Genomic DNA, 21,185 nt, shown 5'->3' on the forward strand with positions numbered 1-21,185 from the left:
AACCCACACTGACATTTTGATCTCCTTCCTGTTGCCTGGAGCCGAGTGGCCCAAGTGAGGACGGATCCACTCCCTTCCCCCTGAACGCTCGCACAGGCCTCCTGCGAGTGCTGAAGAGCCCATGGCTCATAGAGGCCAACTGCTAAGACTCCAGACCCGACGCCAACCCTTGCGCTTCCTGACATTTTGCTCTGACGTGGGGCTCAAGAGCTGCCAGCAAAGAGACACCATTAAACCAGCTGAAGCAGCGGGGCCATCCTTCTGCAAATGCACTGTTCTTCTGGCAGGGCAGCCAAGTGAGAACGAAGGCTGTAATGTCAATCAAGCCAGGCATGCCTCACATCGTTTTTTCTTTTTTTTTTCTTTTTCTTTTTTTTCCTTGCTGAATCCCGCTAAGTCTTCTCTAGATCCAACCTCTTTGCCCAAAGAAGTTGGCTCTTTTCTCTTCCCCGCTGAGTAAGACTTGGAAGGGCCTTTTTCATGCTGGCTGCCAGTCCCTGTTAGTTTAGGACGGGGGAAATTTGCCTGAACATCTGCTCAGGAGACCGACGTCCTTTATTTTATCTGCGCCCAGAGCAGTAGAAGCACACTTGATCTTCTTGGGCCTCTTTTGTTCAGGGCAGGATTTCCCAGTGGCTCAGACCTGGGTGTGGGATGGGAGGTGGGTTATGTAGAACGCACGCTGAATTGCTCTGGTTGTGTTTGATTCCTTGTCTGCACCTGTATTCCAGGCTCCTTCCTCATCTGTCAGTTCCCAAAAGGATTCTTTTATCAGGGCTTGGCGAATTCTCTTTGTGGGGTCTTTTAGCTGGGGACACCAGTAGTCAGACATTTCCGGAACTCTCTGGCTATGGGCCAAGCCCTGGGGAATCTTGAGGTCAGTTTGTTCATTTATTCTGCCAGTGTTTACTGAGCACCTAATATGTGCCAGACGTGTACAGTGCTGGGGATAAAGCAGAGAGCAAGACGGATGTATGGTCCTTCTCTCAGGGAGCTCACAGCCGAGTAGGGGAGAGAGAAAGAAAACCAGGAAGATAATGTGATGTCAGAGAGTAGATGGTAGGAGCAGAAAATGACAGAGGATGGGGGCAGGTCAGGGGGCACCTTTCTGAACTGGACCTGGAGGATGGGAAGGAACTGGTTCTGCCAAAGTCTGGAGAAGAGCAAGCATGGTTGTTGGAGGGCCAGAGAAGGTCAGGGTGGCCAGAGCCAGGTCGGGGGAGGCAAGCTGAAGAACAAGGCAGGGCCCCTCCCAGTCAAAATGAGGAACCTGGAGCCCACGTGTCTTTTGAGCTCCGGTGGGATGTCGGGCCCTGCCTCCTTGTCTGGAGGAAGGCCTGTGTGGCTGGTACCGTGGCCCCAACAGCCTGCACAGGGCCTACTGTGCAGTAAGAGCTTAATCAGTGCCGGTGGCCCATGCCGGGCCTCTGTCTGAGCCTGTGGCCCCAGAGGGCTCCTGGGAGACAGGCACGTCAGCAGGCAGTTGCAACATACTGTTTTCATAAGAGAAAAACTTTATTTTAAAAAACACGAAAAAATGCACCCAAATGAAAATTGCCCACAATTCTACCGTGTTTCTTGAGTCATGTGAAGAAGACGTGAGGGCCTCACCTCATCCATCCAGTCCCAGCTGTAGGGGTCTAACCACATGGGTAGCCTCGGGGCACAGGTTCCCTAAGTTTAAGCAGACGTACTTATAGACTCACAAAGTTGCATCGTGTTGCACGTATTAGTCTGCAACACTTAAAAATTCTGCTTCTTAATATAACAGGGACATGTTTCCAGGTCAGAAAATATGATTGCTCTTATTCTAAGGGCTGCCTGGTGTTCCTGTACCTAATATACCTAATATTACATACCAAGTGTGGATGGCACATAATTAACTCAACCTGTCCCCATCAGCAAATACTTCTTATGGCCATTTTATTCATTTGCAGTGAGAGACATTCTGCAATGAAATGAATCGCAAAACTGTGATACCCACCAGCACACTTGGGTCAGATGGCCAGCCGATTCTTTCTCCCTTAGAGATGGGCCCATTTGAGACACCAAATTCCAAAATAATAATAGTGAGACCAGCACTCACTATGGGCTGGGTGTTTTGCTAAGCACTTTACATATAATCTCTATTTGAATTCTTGCCAAACTCTTTGAAGTCAGTCAAGTAACTTTCTTATTTTGCCGATGAGGAGACGGAGGCACAGAGAGGTTAAGCTGTCACTCAAAGGCCACACAGCTAGGAAATGGTGATAACAGAATTTGAACCCAGACCAAGTTACCTTAGGCTGAGAGAGCCCTGCCAGCGTTTACTGTGAATTCCGTTGCCTTCTGGGAGCTCAATTCAGAGGATAGGATTTGTGTGTTCTGCTGGTGGAATCCCAGGGCTTGTGTGCTCGGCATGCCATGTGGGGGATGGGGGAGGAGCCCAGGAAAATGGCCTTGAGGTATTTTGCAAACCACACATTTCCCTTAGAGACCAGTCCCCTTGAGTACTACATAAAACCAAGGACAGACATGTCGGCTTTCACTTCCTGTTGGGGACTTGTTTGTTCAGAACTGAGTACAGACCCTTCATGAGATACACAGCCAGTCTGGACTTGTGAAATTGCTTTTTGGGCTCTAATGCCTACGGATGCAAAAGAAGATAGGGCCATGGCTTTGGCTCATGGTTTAGGTTTTGATTTCTCATTCCTGTGCTCTCTCTCTCTCTCTCTCTCTCTCTCTCTCTCTCTCTCTCTCTCTCTCTCTCTCTCCATGATAGTCACAAAACCCATTTTTGAAACGGAAGAAAATCAGTCACCGAGCTACCCATCTCCCATAACAGACATTGGTTGTAGTTTTGTAAATTGCCCCCAGCCCATGCCCACAGGCAAAAGTATTTATAATTGCAAGAATATGTATTATGTTCTGATTAAAAAATGGTTGGGGTTTTATTCCAATTTTTTTTTGAATACATGCTAAAAAAAAAAGATAAAGAGAATAATAATTAAATAACCTGTTGCTACTCGCCATAATAATAATAATGCGTGCTGATGTCTGTTGAACATTTATTCTCCGCTCGCTGTCTGTTATCTTGGAACGACCCCCAGGAGGTACAGGTACTATAATGTTACCTATATTTTGGATGAGGCAAGGAGAGGTGACGTATATTATCCAAGCTCACATAGCTAATTGGGGGGAAAAACAGGAATTTGAAGCCAGGTCTGTCTGCTCCAGAATTTGGGGTACACAGGAATAAAACGTTGAGTGCTGAGGTAACACGGAGGGGAAGTCAGTTCTGGCTGCAGAACATGTCTGAGAAGGCTTGGGGTTACAGCAAACCGGTCACTGAAGGCCTGACAGAGAACCCTGGAGTGAGCAGGCATTTCTGTCTAACCCCACTGGCTTCTTTTTGACCTGACGTCTGGAGCTCTGGGAGCCGGGCTGCGTGGAAACCACCAGAGCCGCGGGATTGGTGGCGGGCTGCCTTTCCGCAAAGGGCATCCCTAGGAAGTGCTGCTGTCAGGTCCTGCTTGTTCTGGCTGGAGCCCAGAGGAGAGGGTCAGGAGGAAGGGGGATTTTAAGTGAGTGGCGGTATAGGGGCGCCCCTCTGCAGCCCATGCTGGGAGGCCCCTGTGGACGCACCTAGGCCGTCAAAGGAGACTGGGCCACATGGTGGCTCAGGGTGCTTCTCCGAGGCCTTCTGGGCACATGGCTCTGGTTCTGAAGAAAAGAAAAGGTCAAGTCCTGGGAGCAAGGGGCCTATGGCCCAGGAAGAAGAAACTCAAATTGTTTCTCCATCCTGACAGATGGCCGGGGTCCTGGGTTTGGGAGGGGGTGTGCAGCAGAGTGAGACACTGATGGAGATAATATTGGGTCAAACGTCTGGCAATCATGAGAAAAACATCAGGCGTGTCCCAGTGGAAGGGCAGTCTGCAGAAACCTGACTGGTTCTCCTCTTATGGGAGGCCGGACCTGTCTTTTTCTCTCAAAGACCCACTGAGGCAGGGCATGGAAAGTAAATGAGAGATGTGGGGATCAGGGCAGGGGTGACATGGGGGAGCACGGCAGTGTCTGAAGAGGCTGCCATGCCATGCTGAGGTTCCTCTAGATGGGTGCCCGGAATGGTCAGAGTGTCTGAAATTGTTTTTTCTTTTAAGAGCAAAATCTACATTTTTAGGTGAAATCTTATCTTGAAATGGCAGCAGCGAATTGCAAAACGTTTAAGCCAATCTACAGGCCACAAAGCAAGCCAGGTCTCTGGGGTGAGGCCATTTGGCTTTTTAATAAAAAAAAAAAAATTGTGATAAAATACATATCATATATTGATCATTTTAACCATTTGCACGTATATAATTCAGTGGCATTAAATACATTCACAATGTTGTGTAACAATCACTACTGTCTATTTTCAGAATGTTTTCATTTTCTGAAACAGAAGCTCTGTGCCCGTTAAACAATAACGGCTCCCACCCTCCTCCCCCAAGTCCCTGTTAACCTGCATTGTACTATCTGTCTGTGTGAATCTGCCTGTTTAGTGGGGCCTCATATAAGTGGGATTATATGGTATTTGTCCTTTTGTGTCTGGCTTATTTCATTCAGCACAACATTCTCGAGGTCTATCTGTGTTGTGGCGTGTGTCTGAATTTCCTTCCCTTTTAAGGCTGAATAATATTCCACATGTGTATGGAGAGACCACATTTTGTTTATCCATTCGTCCATTGATGGACACTTGGGTTGTTGCCACCCGAAGGATCGCGGCTTTCTTTGAAGAAACACTCTCCTGCCCCAGCTGCCACTTAGATTGTGACTCTATTGTGATGATTTTAATTCTAACTGTGTTGACAAATGGCTGAGAGCTGGTGTGTGGCATGAGGATGTCCTAGAGAATGGGGAGACAGCGGGAGAGGTAGAGGTACCCAGGGTGCTGTGGGAGCCAGGATGGGACAAACTTGGTCTAAAACAGGAGTCCGCAGCCGAGTCTTGAAGGACCAGCCACCTGGAATGCCTGCCCACCTCCCTTCATGAACTTGGCAGAGGAGCTGCACAGGCACAGGAGTCTGAAACCGCATAATGTCGATGGAACAAGGAGCACTGACTGTAAAGCCAGGCTCTCTGGGCTCAGGGCTGGCTTCCCCACCCACTAGCTGAGTGTCCCTCGGCCAGTGCCCTCGCCTCTGTGCCTGAGCACTCTGACCTGTCAAATTCGGGTGATGCTCAGACCTGTAGCCTCTGGTTGTCGTGTGGAATAGACAAGTCCATACTGTGAGGTGCTTAGAGTGATGCTTCGTATAGAGTGAATGCTCGTAGGCGATCGCTGTTATTTTCACTGGGAAGGGTGAGAATGGTGCTGGGAGAGCTTGGAACAGAGGCAGGACTTGGGTCAAGAACTTGGATGGGACCTGGAAGCACGGGGAAGCAGGGAAGGGCTTGAGAAGATGTGCAGACACCTTTGTGCTGGATGTGACCCAAGACAGATCCTACCTTTGTAGGCCCTTACTCCAGCCTCCCAGGAAGCTGGTCATCTTACCTCTGCTTAATAACCTTGAGCTTTTCTCCTCAAAACTATCTCCTTTGTTATTGGACTGTGCCACTTGCTGTTTATGGGCCGTGGTTTAATAACTGTCTACTGCATGCCTTTGGACAACCCGCTTTCCTTCTCTGGGCCTCAGTTTCCCCATCTGATGGTGTTGGGCTGGCTGATTTCTAAGGGTACGTGTGAGCACCTGTGCACGAGAATTGTATGAGTGTTGGTTGGTAGAGTTTTATTTATGTACGTCCACCAGAGATGGAAAAGGGTGAAATGTAGGGAGAAGGCCTCCCTCCCATTTCTGTTGAGTCCCTAGACCAGGAGACTCTGAGAACTCTGCCCTTGGTGACACCCTTTTTATCACCCTGCCATTTTGTAGTCTCTGTGCTTTATCTTCCATTACTGGCATGAGTTAAGGCAGAGAGCTGGGGATGGAAGCTGTTTGGACCCAGCTTAATACTTCCCGATCACTTTCCAGGCATTTCTCCCTTTCCTCCCAATTATGAGACTTCTGAAAATGGTCCTTCCTTTTCAAAGCAAGTCAAAGTCATACAGGACGATGAGCCAAACTGAAAGGACTCATGATACCATTGGTGGCAGAACTCAGTTCAGCCAATCAGAGGTTAGGAAGAAGATAGCACCTTACATAGGAACGTATTACTATTCATTTCCTCCATTAATTTTGTACTTGATCTTCTGACTTAGAGCTCACCTTGCAGTTAATAAACATGAATACACTTTTTGACAAGGACCCGTGCCTAGCTCCTAACTGCCACCCGAGAAGGGGACATGCATCTCTGTGGATAATCTTTGACATGTCTTTGACAAAGAAATGAGGATTTCCTCTGACTTGCTCTGTCCAGGGCTTTGCACACGGAAAGCGCCATTTTGATGACTCAGCTTCCAATTCCTTTATGCCTATCCATCTATCTTTTCTTGCTTCCTCTTGAGCAGTGGCTGAAGTTCGCTTCTGGTTTTTTTCTTGGCCCCGTCAGCAGCCTTTGGAACTGTTGACACTTTTGTTTGCTCAGACAGGAGACGTTTACTAGGCACCTACAGTTTGTTGGGTGTTGGGGAGATGGTGACGGCTATTAACTCGGTCCCCTCCACAGAAATTTCAGACTCTAGTGAGAGTCAGTGCATTCACCACCCTTTCTTCCTCCCTTTTGACACTTAGTCATTTCAGGAATTGCTCCTAATAGAACTGTAAGGCCAAGGCTTGCAGATTGACTTGTTACAGGGCCTCCAGCTGAGTCACGGCCTGTTTGTTGTTAAGATTGTCTAGATTGCATCAGCTTTGGTAGCAATCACAAGACTTTTTATTACTATTTTGGGAAATATGTTCTATACTAGTAAGTTCAAATAATGCGTGGAAACCAGATTTCTTTGCGTGGACCTTAAGAGCCAAGATTATATGTGTTCAAAGCTAACCTCTCACAGAAGATGCTAAAAGCTGTGCTTTGAAAAGAGAGTGAGAGGAATGGATCTTGGGGGTGTAATGCTAGGTGAGATGAATCAGAAAGAGAAAGAAAAATAGTGTATGATTTCTCTCATGTGTGGAATCTAAAAAAGCAAACAAACAACCAAACCAACAAAAATCTACAAATGAGCAAGCAAAACAAAACAAAAACAAACTCATAGATATAGAGAGCAGATCAGTAGGTATCAGAGGGGATGGGGGTTGGGAGGTGGGCGAAAGGAGAGAAAAGAGTAAATTGTATGGTGATGGATAGTAACTAGCCTTTTGAGGGTGATCACTTTGTAGTGTATACAGATGTCGAATTATGATTTTGTACATCTGAAACTTATATAATAATATTTTTAAAGGGGGGGAAGGGTTTTTTTGGCCAAACGTTGGGACATGGTACATGCCCTAGCCCCCTTGGAGAGTTACGCTGCATGTGAGCAGGTTAAAGGCTCTGAGAAGTCCTGTAGTAAAGAAATGCATTTGACTTTCACTCAGCATTTTCCAAATGCTTATTAGAATTTGTTTCCTTTTTTCATAAACCCATTTAATAATCTTCAGAGCAAGTGTTCTACAAAACAACCTGGAAACACTTGTGGAAATGATTTGTTTGAGCAAAAACTGCCCAGTGGCCAATGTAGGTGGTCAGCAAAAGAAATCTATCATTTGCAATGCAGAGTTTTGTTTGGCCCAACTTGCTGGCCCCAAACTGGGGAATGAGTTTTCTGCTCCACGGAAGGAAAGTTTACTATTGAACAAACCTCTCATCAATCGTTGCAATGAGCCGTGTGAGATCCAGGCTATCTGCTGATTGAAAGGTAGAGGGTGGGCCTCCTATGTTTCCACCCTCTCCAGTGACTCACAAGCCAAGACATTGTTTAAAACTCTTAGGACAGACTGTGTGAGCCACCTGTGTTCTCAGACAATCAAGAAGGCATGGCGGGGACAGCCCAGTGATCTATAATGGGGCCCCTGTGACAGTCTTGGTATATGCAGGACATTTTGGAAGTAGTCTTTGCTTGAACAAAGCATATAATAAAGTGTAATGTATTACAATACTATTATTTTTAAAGAAATGAAGATATGTATATATAGTCATTCAGATATAGAGAAAAAAGATAATGGTGATGGGATGATGGCAATTTTTTTCCTTATTTTCAATTGTTGCTGAGTTTTCTGTTATGAATATGTGTTGCCTTTGCAAACAGAAATGTACATGTATAAGGAAATACATATATGTACATACACACACACACATATATATATGTGTGTATATATATATATATATATATATATATATATATATATATATATATCAAACACACATATACATCTTACTGAAATGATATAATGCATAAACCAAGATCGCCATCAGTTGATTTTTGTCTTAAGTCTTTGGTTTCTAATAGTTCCTTCAAAGCCTGTTGTTTTTTTATTTTTCCAGATGGGCAGCAGATTTGGGAGATGGAGGCCACGGTGGATAAAGACAAGAGCCAGCCTGTAAGCATCCGGACTGCACGCCCTGTCATGTTTCCCTCCCACCTCCTTCGTCTCCTCTCTCCTTCTTTTTTTTCTTTCCTTCATCCAAGTCCCAGTGCTAACAGGCACTCAGAAGGTATTAAATTGACAAATGACTTAAGCATTTATTGAGCACCAAGCCCTCTGATTTGTAATGGTGACATCTTAATATACTTGGATAGAGTAAGTGCGCGTTTCCCCAAAAATAGGATCTAGCCGGACCATCAGCTCTAATGTGTCTTTTGGAGCAAAAATTAATATAAGACCCAGTATTATATTATATTATATTATATTATATTATATTATATTATACCCAGTCTTATAGTAAAATAAGACCGGGTCTTCTTATATTAAGTTTTGCTCCAAAAGACGCATTAGAGCTGATGGTCCAGCTAGGTCTTATTTTTGGGGAAACACGGTGGCAATGCTTTCTTTGCTGCAGCCGAAAAGTCAAGTTCCCCTTAAATAGAATTTCACCTGTAAACGTGTGGACTGTGTGCTGACTCCTTTTAGATGGGCCGGCTCAATGTGCTTGGGGCCTTGGATAGGAATGTAAACATTATTGCCGTGAGGTTGATGACAACTCCTTCCTTCCAGAACATGCTTTTTGTTGAGATCCCTGAGTATCGGAACAAACACATCCGCACTTCGGTGAAGGTGAACTTCTATGTCATCAATGGGAAAAGAAAACGAAGTCAGCCTCAGCACTTTACCTACCATCCAGGTAAGGCGTTCTCTTCTGTGGTGGGAGAGGCATGGGCATGTGCGTGAAGACACATGTCTGCTGCCCGCTGGGCCACCTTGGGCAGGTGACTCAACCTCGACGAGCCTCGGTTGTCTTATCTATCACATGGCACCTTCCTTATGAGAGTTATAGAAATCGAATGCACTAAAGTGTTTAGCACAGCAAATTGATGGTAAACTGATATCAATGATATTAGCTATTGTGATTATGAACGTTTTCCTTTGGGAGGGAAACACATGTGGACGTATTCAGCAGAAAGTTGCAAAGCTGGTGATTCCCGTCCTCCTTAGATTTGATCATGATATGGGTAGAGGTGACTCTGCCCTGAAGCCTACAGAATCTTTAGTCCACCCCACAGTGGGTAGTCACCCTGTGGCCACGTGGAGTTCCTGGCTGGATAACCCAGCCAGGACGTCTCATTCCCACAAAGTGCTACAGTCTCAAGAAGGGTGACAAGTGCTATTTTTCATCAATTCATTTGTCCTCAAAATATATGAGTGCCAGGTACAGTCCTTGGCTTGGAGACACAGCAGTGAGCAAAACAGATCAAAAGTTCTGCCCTCCCTCGGAGAGCTGATGTCCTAACGGTATTCAGATCGTAAGTAATATTGATATGTCAGATTATGACAGGGGCTGCAGACACAGGCTGTAAGCTCCCCTAGGCTGAGACAGGCTTCCTAGCCATTTTTCCAGGATTGGAAACCTGTAATTTGAGACTATCCAGCCAGAGTATAATTTCTGTGCTGTGACAGTTTCACCTGAAGCCTCTGGCTTCCTGGAAGCCTGAAACTTGAGAGGACGGTCTTGGCAGCCGGGCCTCGGGGGCTTGGCTTCAGTGGAGTGTGTTCACAGGTTTGTGAGACCCCTATGAGCATTTCACTGTCCCAGGACTGATGTGACATGCATGGGACCTAAAACTGTGGAGCCCAAACCTTTCAGGCAGAGGTTTTCAGTTACGTTTATGTGGCTCTCACCTCTCATTGGTGGTAGCAAGGCCTCCTGGGTCCCGGATGGCATGTGGTTGTCTGAGCACAGCCTAGGCAAGGACCAGGAGGGCCGGGGACTGAGCTGACCGTCTTTGAATGGCATCTTGAGAAATGATTTCTGCGGTTGGTGCCACAGCTGCGCTTTTGCTTTAGGTGCCCACCCTCCTTGCCTCTCCAACCCCCACCACTTGGGGGTGGGGAGCAACTTTCTTGCTGTCCTGTCACCGATTTATTTACTCTGGTGAAAAGAAAGCTGATTCCTTAGCACCTGGGGCTGGATGTTGGAGAAACAGAAATTGTGGTGACTGTCCTAGGTGGAGAGAGAGAGAGGAATGGTAACCGTGACAACACTCATAGTAGTGATCATAGTAATAATAGCAACAGCAGCAAACACTGAGCACTTACTGTATGCCAGTCCTTTGCACACGCATCTCATTTAAAATTCCCAACATGTTACCCTGTGGAGTAAGTGTGCTTATTACTGCCAAGTAACAGGTGGGGAAACTGAGGCCCAAGCCAGTCGGTTTCATTCCCCCAAAGTACTACAGAACGAAGGAGGTGATTATCACTGTTTGGTCATTCCTTGTCCAGAAAATATCTGAGTACCAATTAAGATCTAGGCAGTGTTTTAGATGCTGGGGACCCAGCATTGAACAAAACAGACCAGAAAAAACAACAACAAAATCCTCCCTTTGAGGAGCTGACATTCTAGTGTGGTGTGCAGATAAATTGGCACACAAAATATATAGCATATTTCAGATAGTGATGAGTATGATGAAGGACAATGAGCAAGGAAGGGGGATGGGAACTGCTAGGGCAGAGGAAGGAGGGGGCATGGTTTTAAATCAAGCATTCTTTTCTGAGCTCTCCTCCTGGGGAGAAGGGCTGCACACGTCCAGGGCTGAGACAGACATTCCAGCTACCTTTGCACTATTGGAAAGAACTATAGTTCAAGATCATAGCCCAGGGTTAGATTTCTGACCTAAGACAATTGCACAGGGAGCCTCTTGCCCAAGGCTAACAAGTGACAGACTCCCACTGTTTGATCGCACCCATGTGGCCCCGCAAGGCCGTGTTCCCAACCGCTGTCGGCTGATCTTCTGTGCATATCTGTGTCTCACTGAGAAAGGTGCACTTCTGTGCTTTTGCTTTTCTCGCAGTCCCAACCATCAAGACGGAGCCCACCGATGAATATGACCCCACCTTGATGTGCAGCCCCATCCCCGGGGGCCTGGGGAGCCAGCCTTACTACCCACAGCACCCTATGGTGGCTGAGTCCCCTTCCTGCCTCGTGGCCACCATGGCTCCCTGCCAGCAGTTCCGCTCAGGGCTCTCGTCCCCCGACGCCCGCTACCAGCAGCAGAACCCAGCGGCCGTCCTGTACCAGCGCAGCAAGAGCTTGAGCCCCAGCCTACTGGGCTACCAGCAGCCGGCCCTCATGACGGCGCCTCTGTCCCTCGCAGAGGCGCACCGCTCCGTGCTGGTGCACACAGGCTCCCAGGGCCAGAGCTCGGCCCTGCTCCACTCTTCTCCAGCCAACCAGCAGGCCTCGCCGGTGATCCACTACTCGCCCACCAACCAGCAGCTGCGCTGCGGAAGCCACCAAGAATTCCAGCACATCATGTACTGCGAGAATTTCGCACCCGGCACCGCCAGGCCCGGCCCGCCCCCTGTCAATCAAGGTCAGAGGCTGAGCCCGGGGTCCTACCCCACTGTCATTCAGCAGCAGAATGCCACAAGCCAAAGAGCCGCCAAAAACGGACCCCCGGTCAGTGACCAAAAGGAAGCATTACCCACAGGAGTGACAATTAAGCAGGAACAGAACTTGGATCAGACCTACTTGGACGACGGTAAGATGATCGTTTTTTTCAATTGCCTGTAAGGACTGTGCCCAAAGCATCCCCCAGCTAGTTCACTGTATGGCCTGGGTGTCTTCCTTCACCTCGCTGGGCCTCAGTGTCCCCTATTTCATTTAAGGGGGTTGAATACGGTAACCTTTAAGGCCTCACCCAGGTCTGTGCGGGAATCATTTCCCAGCAGGACTGTTGGGATGGGTGGTAGGGTTTTCAGATGCCCCCTTACAACCATCATAAGAGAAAGAGCAAAAGAAGGCAGTTCTGGCCACAGGAGTGTCCCCTGGGTTATGAGCTGGGTCAGTTAAACTGCTTCCACTCGCTTTCCGTTTGCCAAATTTAGCCCAAGGGTAGGAAAACAGAAAGGAAGGAAAGCTAACCTTTTATTCCTGTAGAGAAAAAAAAAATCCCTATTTTGTAGCCCTCTTTTGTGTATTTGGGGAGGGGGGAGTGTGGAGAAAAGGGAAGGAGAAAGCTCATTGTAAAGTGGCTCTATGAGAAGGAAGCATGAATGGGGGGCTTGCAGGCAGGCTGCAGGCATCTCTCTGCCATGTGCTAGTGGAACAGAGAAGCACATTGATGGGAGGGAAACAGTGGGCTTCCGTTGTGGTGAGCCCAGCTGATGGGGTGGTTGGGCAGAGGCGGCTTTGTGTGAGTCTGTAGGTGCCCGAGTGTACTGGCGGGGGCCCAGCTGGAGGGTAGTCCTGTTGGAGTGGTTATGTATGTGACATTGGTCTGTGATCCCATCTGTGTTGGCAGGACTCACCTGGGATCAGCCAGGTGTAGCTGAAGCCCTGAGAGGGTGGGCGGGGCAGACAGAGCAGCCTCCCCCTGGGGGCTCCAGAAAAAAGAAAACAGGTGGTTTGAGTTTCTTAATGGGAGAAAGGAAACCTATACTGCTGGCTGCCGTCCACAGCTCTAGCCTTGCATTTTAGAAGCAGTAGCATCGGATATATCCTGAAACCTCAATCGATTAGGAAAATTTACTCTCAGGAACACAGCCAAGGAGTAGGAAGTAAGGTACAAAACTTCAAAATGGCCATGAGTTATAAAGACCAGGTGATAAACATCAGACACTTGAGTGGCAGGAATCCTTTGGTTCTAACTCAGAGACTATTGACTTTTACTTTATGCCGAGTCTGTGATGATTGGGTTATCTTGGGGATACTACTGTGTGTCCTAGCAGTTTCCACGTTTTCTCTCTAGTAAAACATTCTATCAAAAACTTCCCCCAAATGCATCAAGCAAAGATCTCTAGGGCCACTTAGTGTAGGGTCAAACCACCCACGTGCCTTATAAGGTTGGCTTCAGGTTTTGCTGCATTAATAATTGATTTGTCTAATCCTGAATAATCAAACACAGGTTGACTTAGGGTCTCTGGGCTCCATTTTAAAAGGGAGACCCATGTGCAATCCATTCCTGAACAATTTACACCCAAAATGGTTAAGATAAACTTTTGGTACCTATTTGAAAGGAGATGATCACGTAGAAAGTTCAACCGATGTCTCATGCCTACTGTGAGCAGATACATGAAATGTGGCTGTAACTGGACCTCCCTCCACGTGCATGCTTGGGAGATGTATCAGGGCTGAGGCGCTTTATAAATAAATGAGTGCCTGAAGAGGGGCAGGTAACTTTCCCCACCAGACTCTGTGTCGGGTGTTGGTTCCGTCTCCAGAGCAAGAAATGTGCTGGCCCCTCCCACCCTGTCCATCATCCTACGTTAAAGGTCAATGGTGAGTGCCTGAGTTATTCTGTGCCCTGGCTCTCCTTGACCGGTGTCCAGGTGGGCCTGAGGTGGTCAGGAGTCACCTCCACCTGTGCATCATCGCCCCAGACCCACAGAGGCGCTTCCTGTTTTCACAGCAGCCTAAGTTATGGAGAAAGCAGCTGAGAATGAAGACCCTTCAGGCCTCCAAAGTGTCTTTTTGAACGTAGGCAGGTTCAAAGTCATGGTGAGAGGGAGCTCCTGGCAGGTCAGTAACATGAGTCGGCCCTAACTATGTCTTGGAGAACTGAGTGTGGTGAAATTGCTTCTTCTGGTAGAGCCTTTTCCTAAGAACATTCTGGACAAGCCCAGTTCCATAAGACTGTAGGAGGTATTTTCTGAAGTGAGGGTTCCACGGCTTTAGAAAGCTGAAAAACACTTAGTTAAACGAAGTTTTTAAAAAACCATCTACTGCGGGACTTCTCAGAGCCTTTACTGCACTAGTGGACATTATAAATCTCTAACATGAGGGAATGCGGCACTTCCCAAAATTGCTCCATCACAGACAACAGGGTGCACAACTCTAGAGGGTGCTGTCCACATTGCATTGTACCCGATGTGAAGGGAACCCTGGAGTCGTACAACACCGCAGGCCTGGAACCCATCTCCCCAACATTTGGGAGGAAGACCATGAAGGAGTGTCAGAGCTTGAAGCCCAGGACTGCCCCATCCCTAAGCCATGTTCAGACTTCTCAATTCTTGGGCTCACGTTCCTGGAGTCAGAGTGCGACAGGGCAGTAGAATCATTTCTACCCATGTGGTTCCCAAGAGGCAACAGTGTGGCTGCTGCTTAGATATTCAGTGCTTGACTAGCATTGTCCCCAAGGCTCTGCCCAACCTAGGACCCTCCGATGGGGAGGTTCCCATGTGACCGGCCATGCCCAGTGGTAAGCCCCAAGCTGTACCACCCTGTAGCTACCAGGAAGAGGTAGGTGCAGTTTTGTCCCCGAGTTGCTGGAACTTCAGATCCCTCTCCCAGGCCTTCAGGCACCCATGGGACATTCTCAGATTCCGCTGTTGGCTTTACGGATGGGGATTTGGACTGCTGTTTGTTTTGCGTTTATTGCTGACAGGTAAACTGGAAATCCCTGGGCCATTTTGCTAGTCTGGTTGGGAGACATCCTAGGTCTTTAAGATCCTTTCCTGTCCCTTCCGTTGATTACTCGGGGGGAGGGTCTCCCCCACAAAATACGTATCTGGCTGCACAACTTCCAGCAGAACGTGCTTCCAGCGTGGGGGTACTTCTCATATTCCATTTATGTGCCTTGGGACTTTGGCAAAGTAGACTTTCCGTGGAAACTTTGTGAGAGTTGGGATTAGTGTTTTGAGGGTCCAGGCAGGTCCCCAGAGGGAAAAGGAAGGGGTCACTAGTGGACGTGATTCACATGCACACAAGTCGTCTTAGAGGTTGAGCATGTCACTCCACTGACATCCTGGGAAGGGTTTGCTTATCTTTTCCTGAGCCTTTGCTAACGATCCAGAGTATCGTATCTGGGCATCCCACCTGGCTGCCGTGTTCCTTCTGCTTTTCCTCTCTCTCTCCTCTTCCCAAACTGCATTCCTGCACACAGACACTGTCTGGGTCCCGTTTTTTCTTGGAACTCCAGAATGCCACTTCTACTTTTCTCCACTCCAAGGGCTTGAGACATTTTCAAAAAGTCTCTTTTTGAACTAGCAGAATAAGTGATATTCCAGGGCAAAATGCATCCTCACCCCTCCCTCTCCTCCCGCTGCCCCTCCCACTCAGGCAGTTTTTCATAGTTCTGAAATGTGTGCCCTGCACACTCACTCGTTGTTTTCCTCTGCCCTCTGGTCCCTTCCATAACTACTGTCTTGTTCTAAAGCCTCTGGTTGTACCGGGAAGACACCAACAGCTACCAGCAGTTGCATGATTCTGTGAACCAACTCTTCCCTCCCTCCCTTTTTCTCTCTACCCCTCTCTCCTCCCGACCCTCCGTCCTTAGCCCTTCCTCCTACCCTCCCTCCCCAACCTCCCCAACCTCACTCACAGGTATTTACTGGGTGCATTCTCGGTGTCCAGCCTTGTTCTGGGACTCAGGGGTATACTGGTGAACAAGTCAAGTGAAATCCTTGCTCTCGTGGGGGTATTTTTTTGGTAGAGCTAGACATCAGCATGTAAGGTAATAACTAAGCATATTTCAGATGGTGATTATAAGTCATGAGGGAAATTACACAAGGTTCGGAGCTGGAGTGTGGCTGGATGGGGTGGTGTTGGCCCTCTCAGCCCGAGCGCACAGAGAAGCCGCTCTGAGGAGGTGGGCTTCGGGAAGTTCTGAGGGAGGGTGTTTCAGGGGAGGGAACAGCAGGTGGCCGAGGCTATGAGGTCAGAGTGGTGGGTTAGTGTTGGCGGGTTTTTGGCAGCGGTGCTGTGCGATTTGATTTACCTTTTGAAAAGATCACTCTGGCTGTATTTGGAAAGTGGACTACAGGGAGGCAGGAGTTGGAAAGCAAGGGGTTTGCTCCATTTTAGACAAAGCCAGAGGAGAAGAATGTGAGTCCTGCGGCAGGAATGTGAGGCGGGGTGGAGCGTTTTTTACTAGGGGTGGTGTGTCCTTTCACGAGCGTGGTTATTTAAAATGTAACTGGAATTGCCAAACTGTGATCAGCTCACAAATAGTTCTTGCCCCTTCTGTTGCCTAGAACTAAGGGCGGGTGCACCTTTGACTGCCCAGGGTACCTGTATCGAGCAGGTAGGGTTTGTGCTGTGCCTGGTCCAGGCAAGCGGGAGAAACGCTGGGAAACACGGGACTCGGTGAGATTCCTGCCAGGTGCTGTTGGTGCCACGTTCTCCAAAGAAGTGGCGGTTCTCAGGTCATCGGGCCCTCTCACCGCAGGCTCTGGAATTAGGGAGCCTACACTGGTAGCCTCGAGACTCACCCACAGACCAGAGGACCAAGGGACAAGGTGAGGCCTGGGACTCAAAGGACATCCTAGGTGCTGTGGTGGAAATGTCTTAGGGAGAAGGGGTGTGGTCTCAGTCATGGCCAGAACCTCTGACAATGGCTTGTAAGAACGACAGATGGTGTGTGCGTGCGCCTGTGTGCGTTTATAGTTTATACATGTAGGAAGAGCGCACGTCAGTCTGTTTTGAATCTGCTTCTCTATTCCTCATTCATATGAGCTTCTTTACTGATATACAGTGAACAAATTTGAACATTTCTCTATGTACTTAAATATTGAAATATATGCACATTCTGAAAGCAATAGCGTATGCTGAATTTCACCAGGGGGCCCACCCATATAATTACCCCCTGCACCAGGCATGACATAGAATCTGATTAGCACCCCAGAAGCCCCCCAGAGGTCCCCTCCCGCCCCCTCCACAGAGGCCGCCACTGTCCTGCCTTCTAAGCTCACAGATTCATTTTGCCTTTATGCCCAGACAGATGTCACACAGGGGGCTCTGCCTCCTCCATCAGCCACAAGCTGTGAGACCCGGCGATATTGTTGGGTGTAGTTGAGGTTCATTCCTTTTGTGGTCGTGCATTATTCCAGTGAGTGAATAGCCTACATCTCAGCGCTGACATTCCCGTTGACGGACATGTGTGTTGTGTCCAGTTGTACGAATAAGACGTCTGTGAGCGCTCTGGAACTCTTCTTTTGGTGCCCACACAGAAGGTCAAGAGCAGAGCCCTTGCCAGGCCCTCTTCCCAAAGCAGCTGTACCAGTTTGTATGCCCACAGCAGTCTATGGGAGGCGTGTGAAGTCGTTTTAAGTGTCATTCATTTTATATCCTCCGACCTTGGGGTGTGTCCTCAAGGAAGGTGCCTAGTTAGGGGGGATGCGGGCAACAGACCCAGGGGGCAGCCAGCTGTTTGCGTATGAGCTGCTCTGACCCCCGCTTGGGCCACCTACCTACTCTCCGGGCCCATGAAAACTATACTTACCGCCCAGATCCTCAAACTGCCACAAATGCGTTAAGATCTCAACTTGCAGTTGCCAGCCAAGGACAGAAGCCTCCTAAACGACATTTCACAATTAATAGTTGCGCCATTAGTAATAGTCATGATGCTCATAATAGCCGTACGTCCCTCCAGCTTTCTTCTCCTGCCTTGTCCAGGCTTACCTTGATTTTGGTCACTTTAAAAACTTTGGACTGTTTTATTTGGACAAATAAATACTCTATGTGAAAAGCACGTAAAGCCCCAGAAAAAGGAGCTGTTCTGTGATTCACAGGTACTGGTTTTCAGGCAGCAAAGCAGCAGTGTGGATATTCTGTTTACCTCAAGGCCCAAACGACCCCAGGTTTCCCTTCCCAGCCGCCAGTCAAAGAACCTGGCGGGTTAAAATGAACACTGCTGATCTCGCCCATGGAGGGTAGGTGACAGCAAAGGGCTTTCTCGCTGGCCTTGGAAGAGCCTCTGGGCACATTGGGAAGAGCTGACCACGCCACCTGGAATCTCTGTGGTGGTGGCTGCCGTGGCGGGGGTGGGGGGTCAGGCAGCCCAGAGCAGAGGTTCAACCCACTGCACACAACGTATGCACTGCACTGGCCTGGGCTGATGTCTGTTCTTTTTTTGTTGGGTCTTATTTGAATCGTCTCCTTGATTCGGTTCTCAGGATTTACTCACCATGACTTCGTAAGACACAAGCGTTACATGTCAGTTCCACCACTTACTTGTGACCTTGGACAAGTGACTAGCCTTGCTGTGCCTCCGTTTCCCCATCTGTAGAATGGAGATGTTTCTAGCTCCTCCCTCACGGGCTGTGCTGAGAATGAAATGAGTTATTACAGATTATCCGCTTAGAAGAGTGCTTGGCACAAAGTCATCCTTGATAAAGGTTGGCTGCTATTTTTGTTTTGGTTATGAGTTGAATTGACTTGACTTCTTGTAGGACACGGTTCAAAATTTTAAAACATTTGTATAGAAGGACCAAAAGTTGGGTCTTCTGGCCTTTGGAAATGGAGACCACTCATGTTCACGCTCTGTCTCTTCCATGTGGGCAGATGGGCACGGGCCCATGGTTCCCTTCCCACACTTCCTTCCAGCACCTTCCATCCTCCCACGCTCCCTTCCTGTACCTGCATGAGGGAGACGATGCCCTTGGCCCAGGGACAGCTGGGAAGGCCGGTTTGTATGTCCCCTGCTGTGCTGCCCTGGTGGAGTGTGGCCCAGTGGCCCAAGTTTTGCTAGTTGTGCTATTGGCAGATGTTTACCCAGAAGCTGGACATACCAATGCCTGAGAAACAGGCCAGGGAAGAATGGGCAGAGGGCCATACCCTACAGTGCTGAGGAAGACGGAAAGGAACCGAGGAGGAAAAAGCATTCTGTGACTAGCACAGCTTAATTTCAGCGACTCAGTGCCCACGGCAAGCCTGTGACCAAGCAGCTCCTGTCCAGGGAGGCACGCAAAGCCCACGAACTGCCTCGCTGTTACCCATGTGCCCAGCTGCCACATTGTTTCCATGTGGCGAGCCTCCTGGCAGCCTCCCTGGGGACTGGTGCTACTAGAGGGTGACACTCAAGGATTCTCTATTCTCATGAGAACCAAGAAAAATGGTTGCCTCACTGAGCGGCCTGGAGGCTGTGAGCACCTGAGGAGACAGATTCGGGTATCCTAGTGTGGGGCTGTGCGGTGCTCCAAAAACCCACCAGTGCCAAGGTCAACACCCAGGGCTGCCTTTAGTGGGCACCAACAGAGTCCAGGCCCCTGCTGAGGGCTTTTCAGCATTCTTTTCAAAGTTCATTTAAAAATACTTACATTTTCTGTAGATAATACCTGGTCAACTAATGCAACAATATAAGAAGATACCCAGCAACTTCTTGTTCCCACGTCTGCCCTGCCTCCCCATGCTATTTTTTTTCTAGCCTTGTATTTCTCAGTCTTTTTCTTTCTTTTTTTTCTTTTTGCCATCCACCCTGCTCAGACTCCTGTTTAGTCATTTTTTTCCTAATCACTGCCCCCATTGAAATGTCAGTCCCCCCCCACACACACACAGAGCTACTGTATATCTGTTTATGTACCTAGGGTCCTTTGCAAGGCCACAAACCATTGTAACATGTAAGCTTTTTCACCCCTTTGGGTGGGGGGAACTTCATGCCCTTTGAGAATGCACACTGTAGAGATGCAAACATATATATTCTTGTTTTCCCCTTTCTTTCTGCAAAAGATAGCGTGACATTCACACAGGTCCCCCGTGGGTGAGGGCTTGGGTGTCTCTTGCCATCAGAAACAGCCCTTGTACATCTGTCACTTGGTGAATGGCCGGGTATGTCAGGGACCAGTTCTCAGGAATGCGATGGCGGGTCCGAGGGTCCAGCCTTGATGCAGAGTCTGTTGGGTGTAGAGTGTCTGGGGTTGTCCTGCCTGGCTTTCAGTCCAGCTTCAGCACTTCACTCTCTTGTGACGTGGAGGGAGTCACTTATGGTAATGGCCCCCAACTCAGGGTTATTGCAAGAATGGAAATGGGAGCATCCTTGTAAGGAAAGCCCTTTCACCAGGACCTGGCATTCATGGTACGCGCTCCACAGTTGTCACTGTACTTTTCCTCCTCCATCTCTGCTGCCAACATCATGGTATCATAGATTCTGGGCCATTGCTTTGGCCTGAATGCTTGTATCCCCTCACCCCCACCTTCAAAATTTCATATGTGGAACTCTAACCCCCCCCGTGTGATGGTATTTGGAGGTGGAAGCTTTGGGAGGTATTTAGGTCATGAGGACAAAGCCCTCATGAATGAGATGAGTGGCCTTATAAGAGACCCTGCAGAGTTCCCTAGTTCTTTCCGCCATGTGCGGTTTTGGTGAGAAGGTCATATGAAGAAGTGGGCCGAATCTGCTGGCACCTTGATCTTGGACTTTCCAGCCTTCGGAACTGTGAGGAATAAACGTGTGTTGTTTATAAGCCATCCATCCAGTGGCTTTTTTGTTAGAGAGCCTCAGCAGACTAAGACGCTTACTACTACTACTACTATAGCAGGGAGCTGGGCTTTGAAGAGCCCTGGCACTGGCCTTGTTACCCTGTCAGACTACTTCTTGTTGATTCAGCAAAGGATATGTAGAGTCTCACTACAAACTTCCCAAATCCAGAAAACTACTTGCCTAGAGACCAGCCCATGAAATTTGCAAGAGCTACTGTTTGAAGACCACTTGCCTGAGCCAGGAGCAGGTCCTGTTCCTCTCTCAGGACCGTAAACATCATGTAGGTACCTGTCCCTAGAGGTATCTTTATTTTGCCCCTCTTGGTGTTTCTCTGCCTTGTGAGAACCTCGATTTCTAGCTGTGGCACTGAGCTGCCCTTTTACCCCCGGTGCTGTGTGCTTTGCATCGCTGGGTTATGTAAATGTAACAAACCACCTTCCAGATGACTTCAGACCCA

At 48.4% G+C, this 21,185-nt stretch overlaps 1 protein-coding gene across 5 annotated transcripts in view; it reads left to right on the forward strand.

Moving 5' to 3' along the window:
- The window catches only part of NFATC2 (nuclear factor of activated T cells 2), a 151,964-nt gene that overhangs the window by 97,562 nt on the left and 33,217 nt on the right, over positions 1-21,185 (forward strand). For all 5 annotated transcript variants that reach the window (XM_088789072.1, XM_019726080.3, XM_019726081.3 and 2 more), the window contains exons 7-9: positions 8,419-8,474; positions 9,090-9,216; positions 11,384-12,073. In XM_088789072.1, the coding sequence (XP_088645198.1) occupies positions 8,419-8,474; positions 9,090-9,216; positions 11,384-12,073 (873 nt within the window). The remainder of the gene's footprint in view (positions 1-8,418; positions 8,475-9,089; positions 9,217-11,383; positions 12,074-21,185) is intronic.

This window comes from Rhinolophus sinicus, chromosome 13 (assembly GCF_057876585.1).
Source record: "Rhinolophus sinicus isolate RSI-liver-muscle chromosome 13, RSI-T2T, whole genome shotgun sequence".
Lineage (NCBI taxonomy): Eukaryota > Metazoa > Chordata > Mammalia > Chiroptera > Rhinolophidae > Rhinolophus > Rhinolophus sinicus.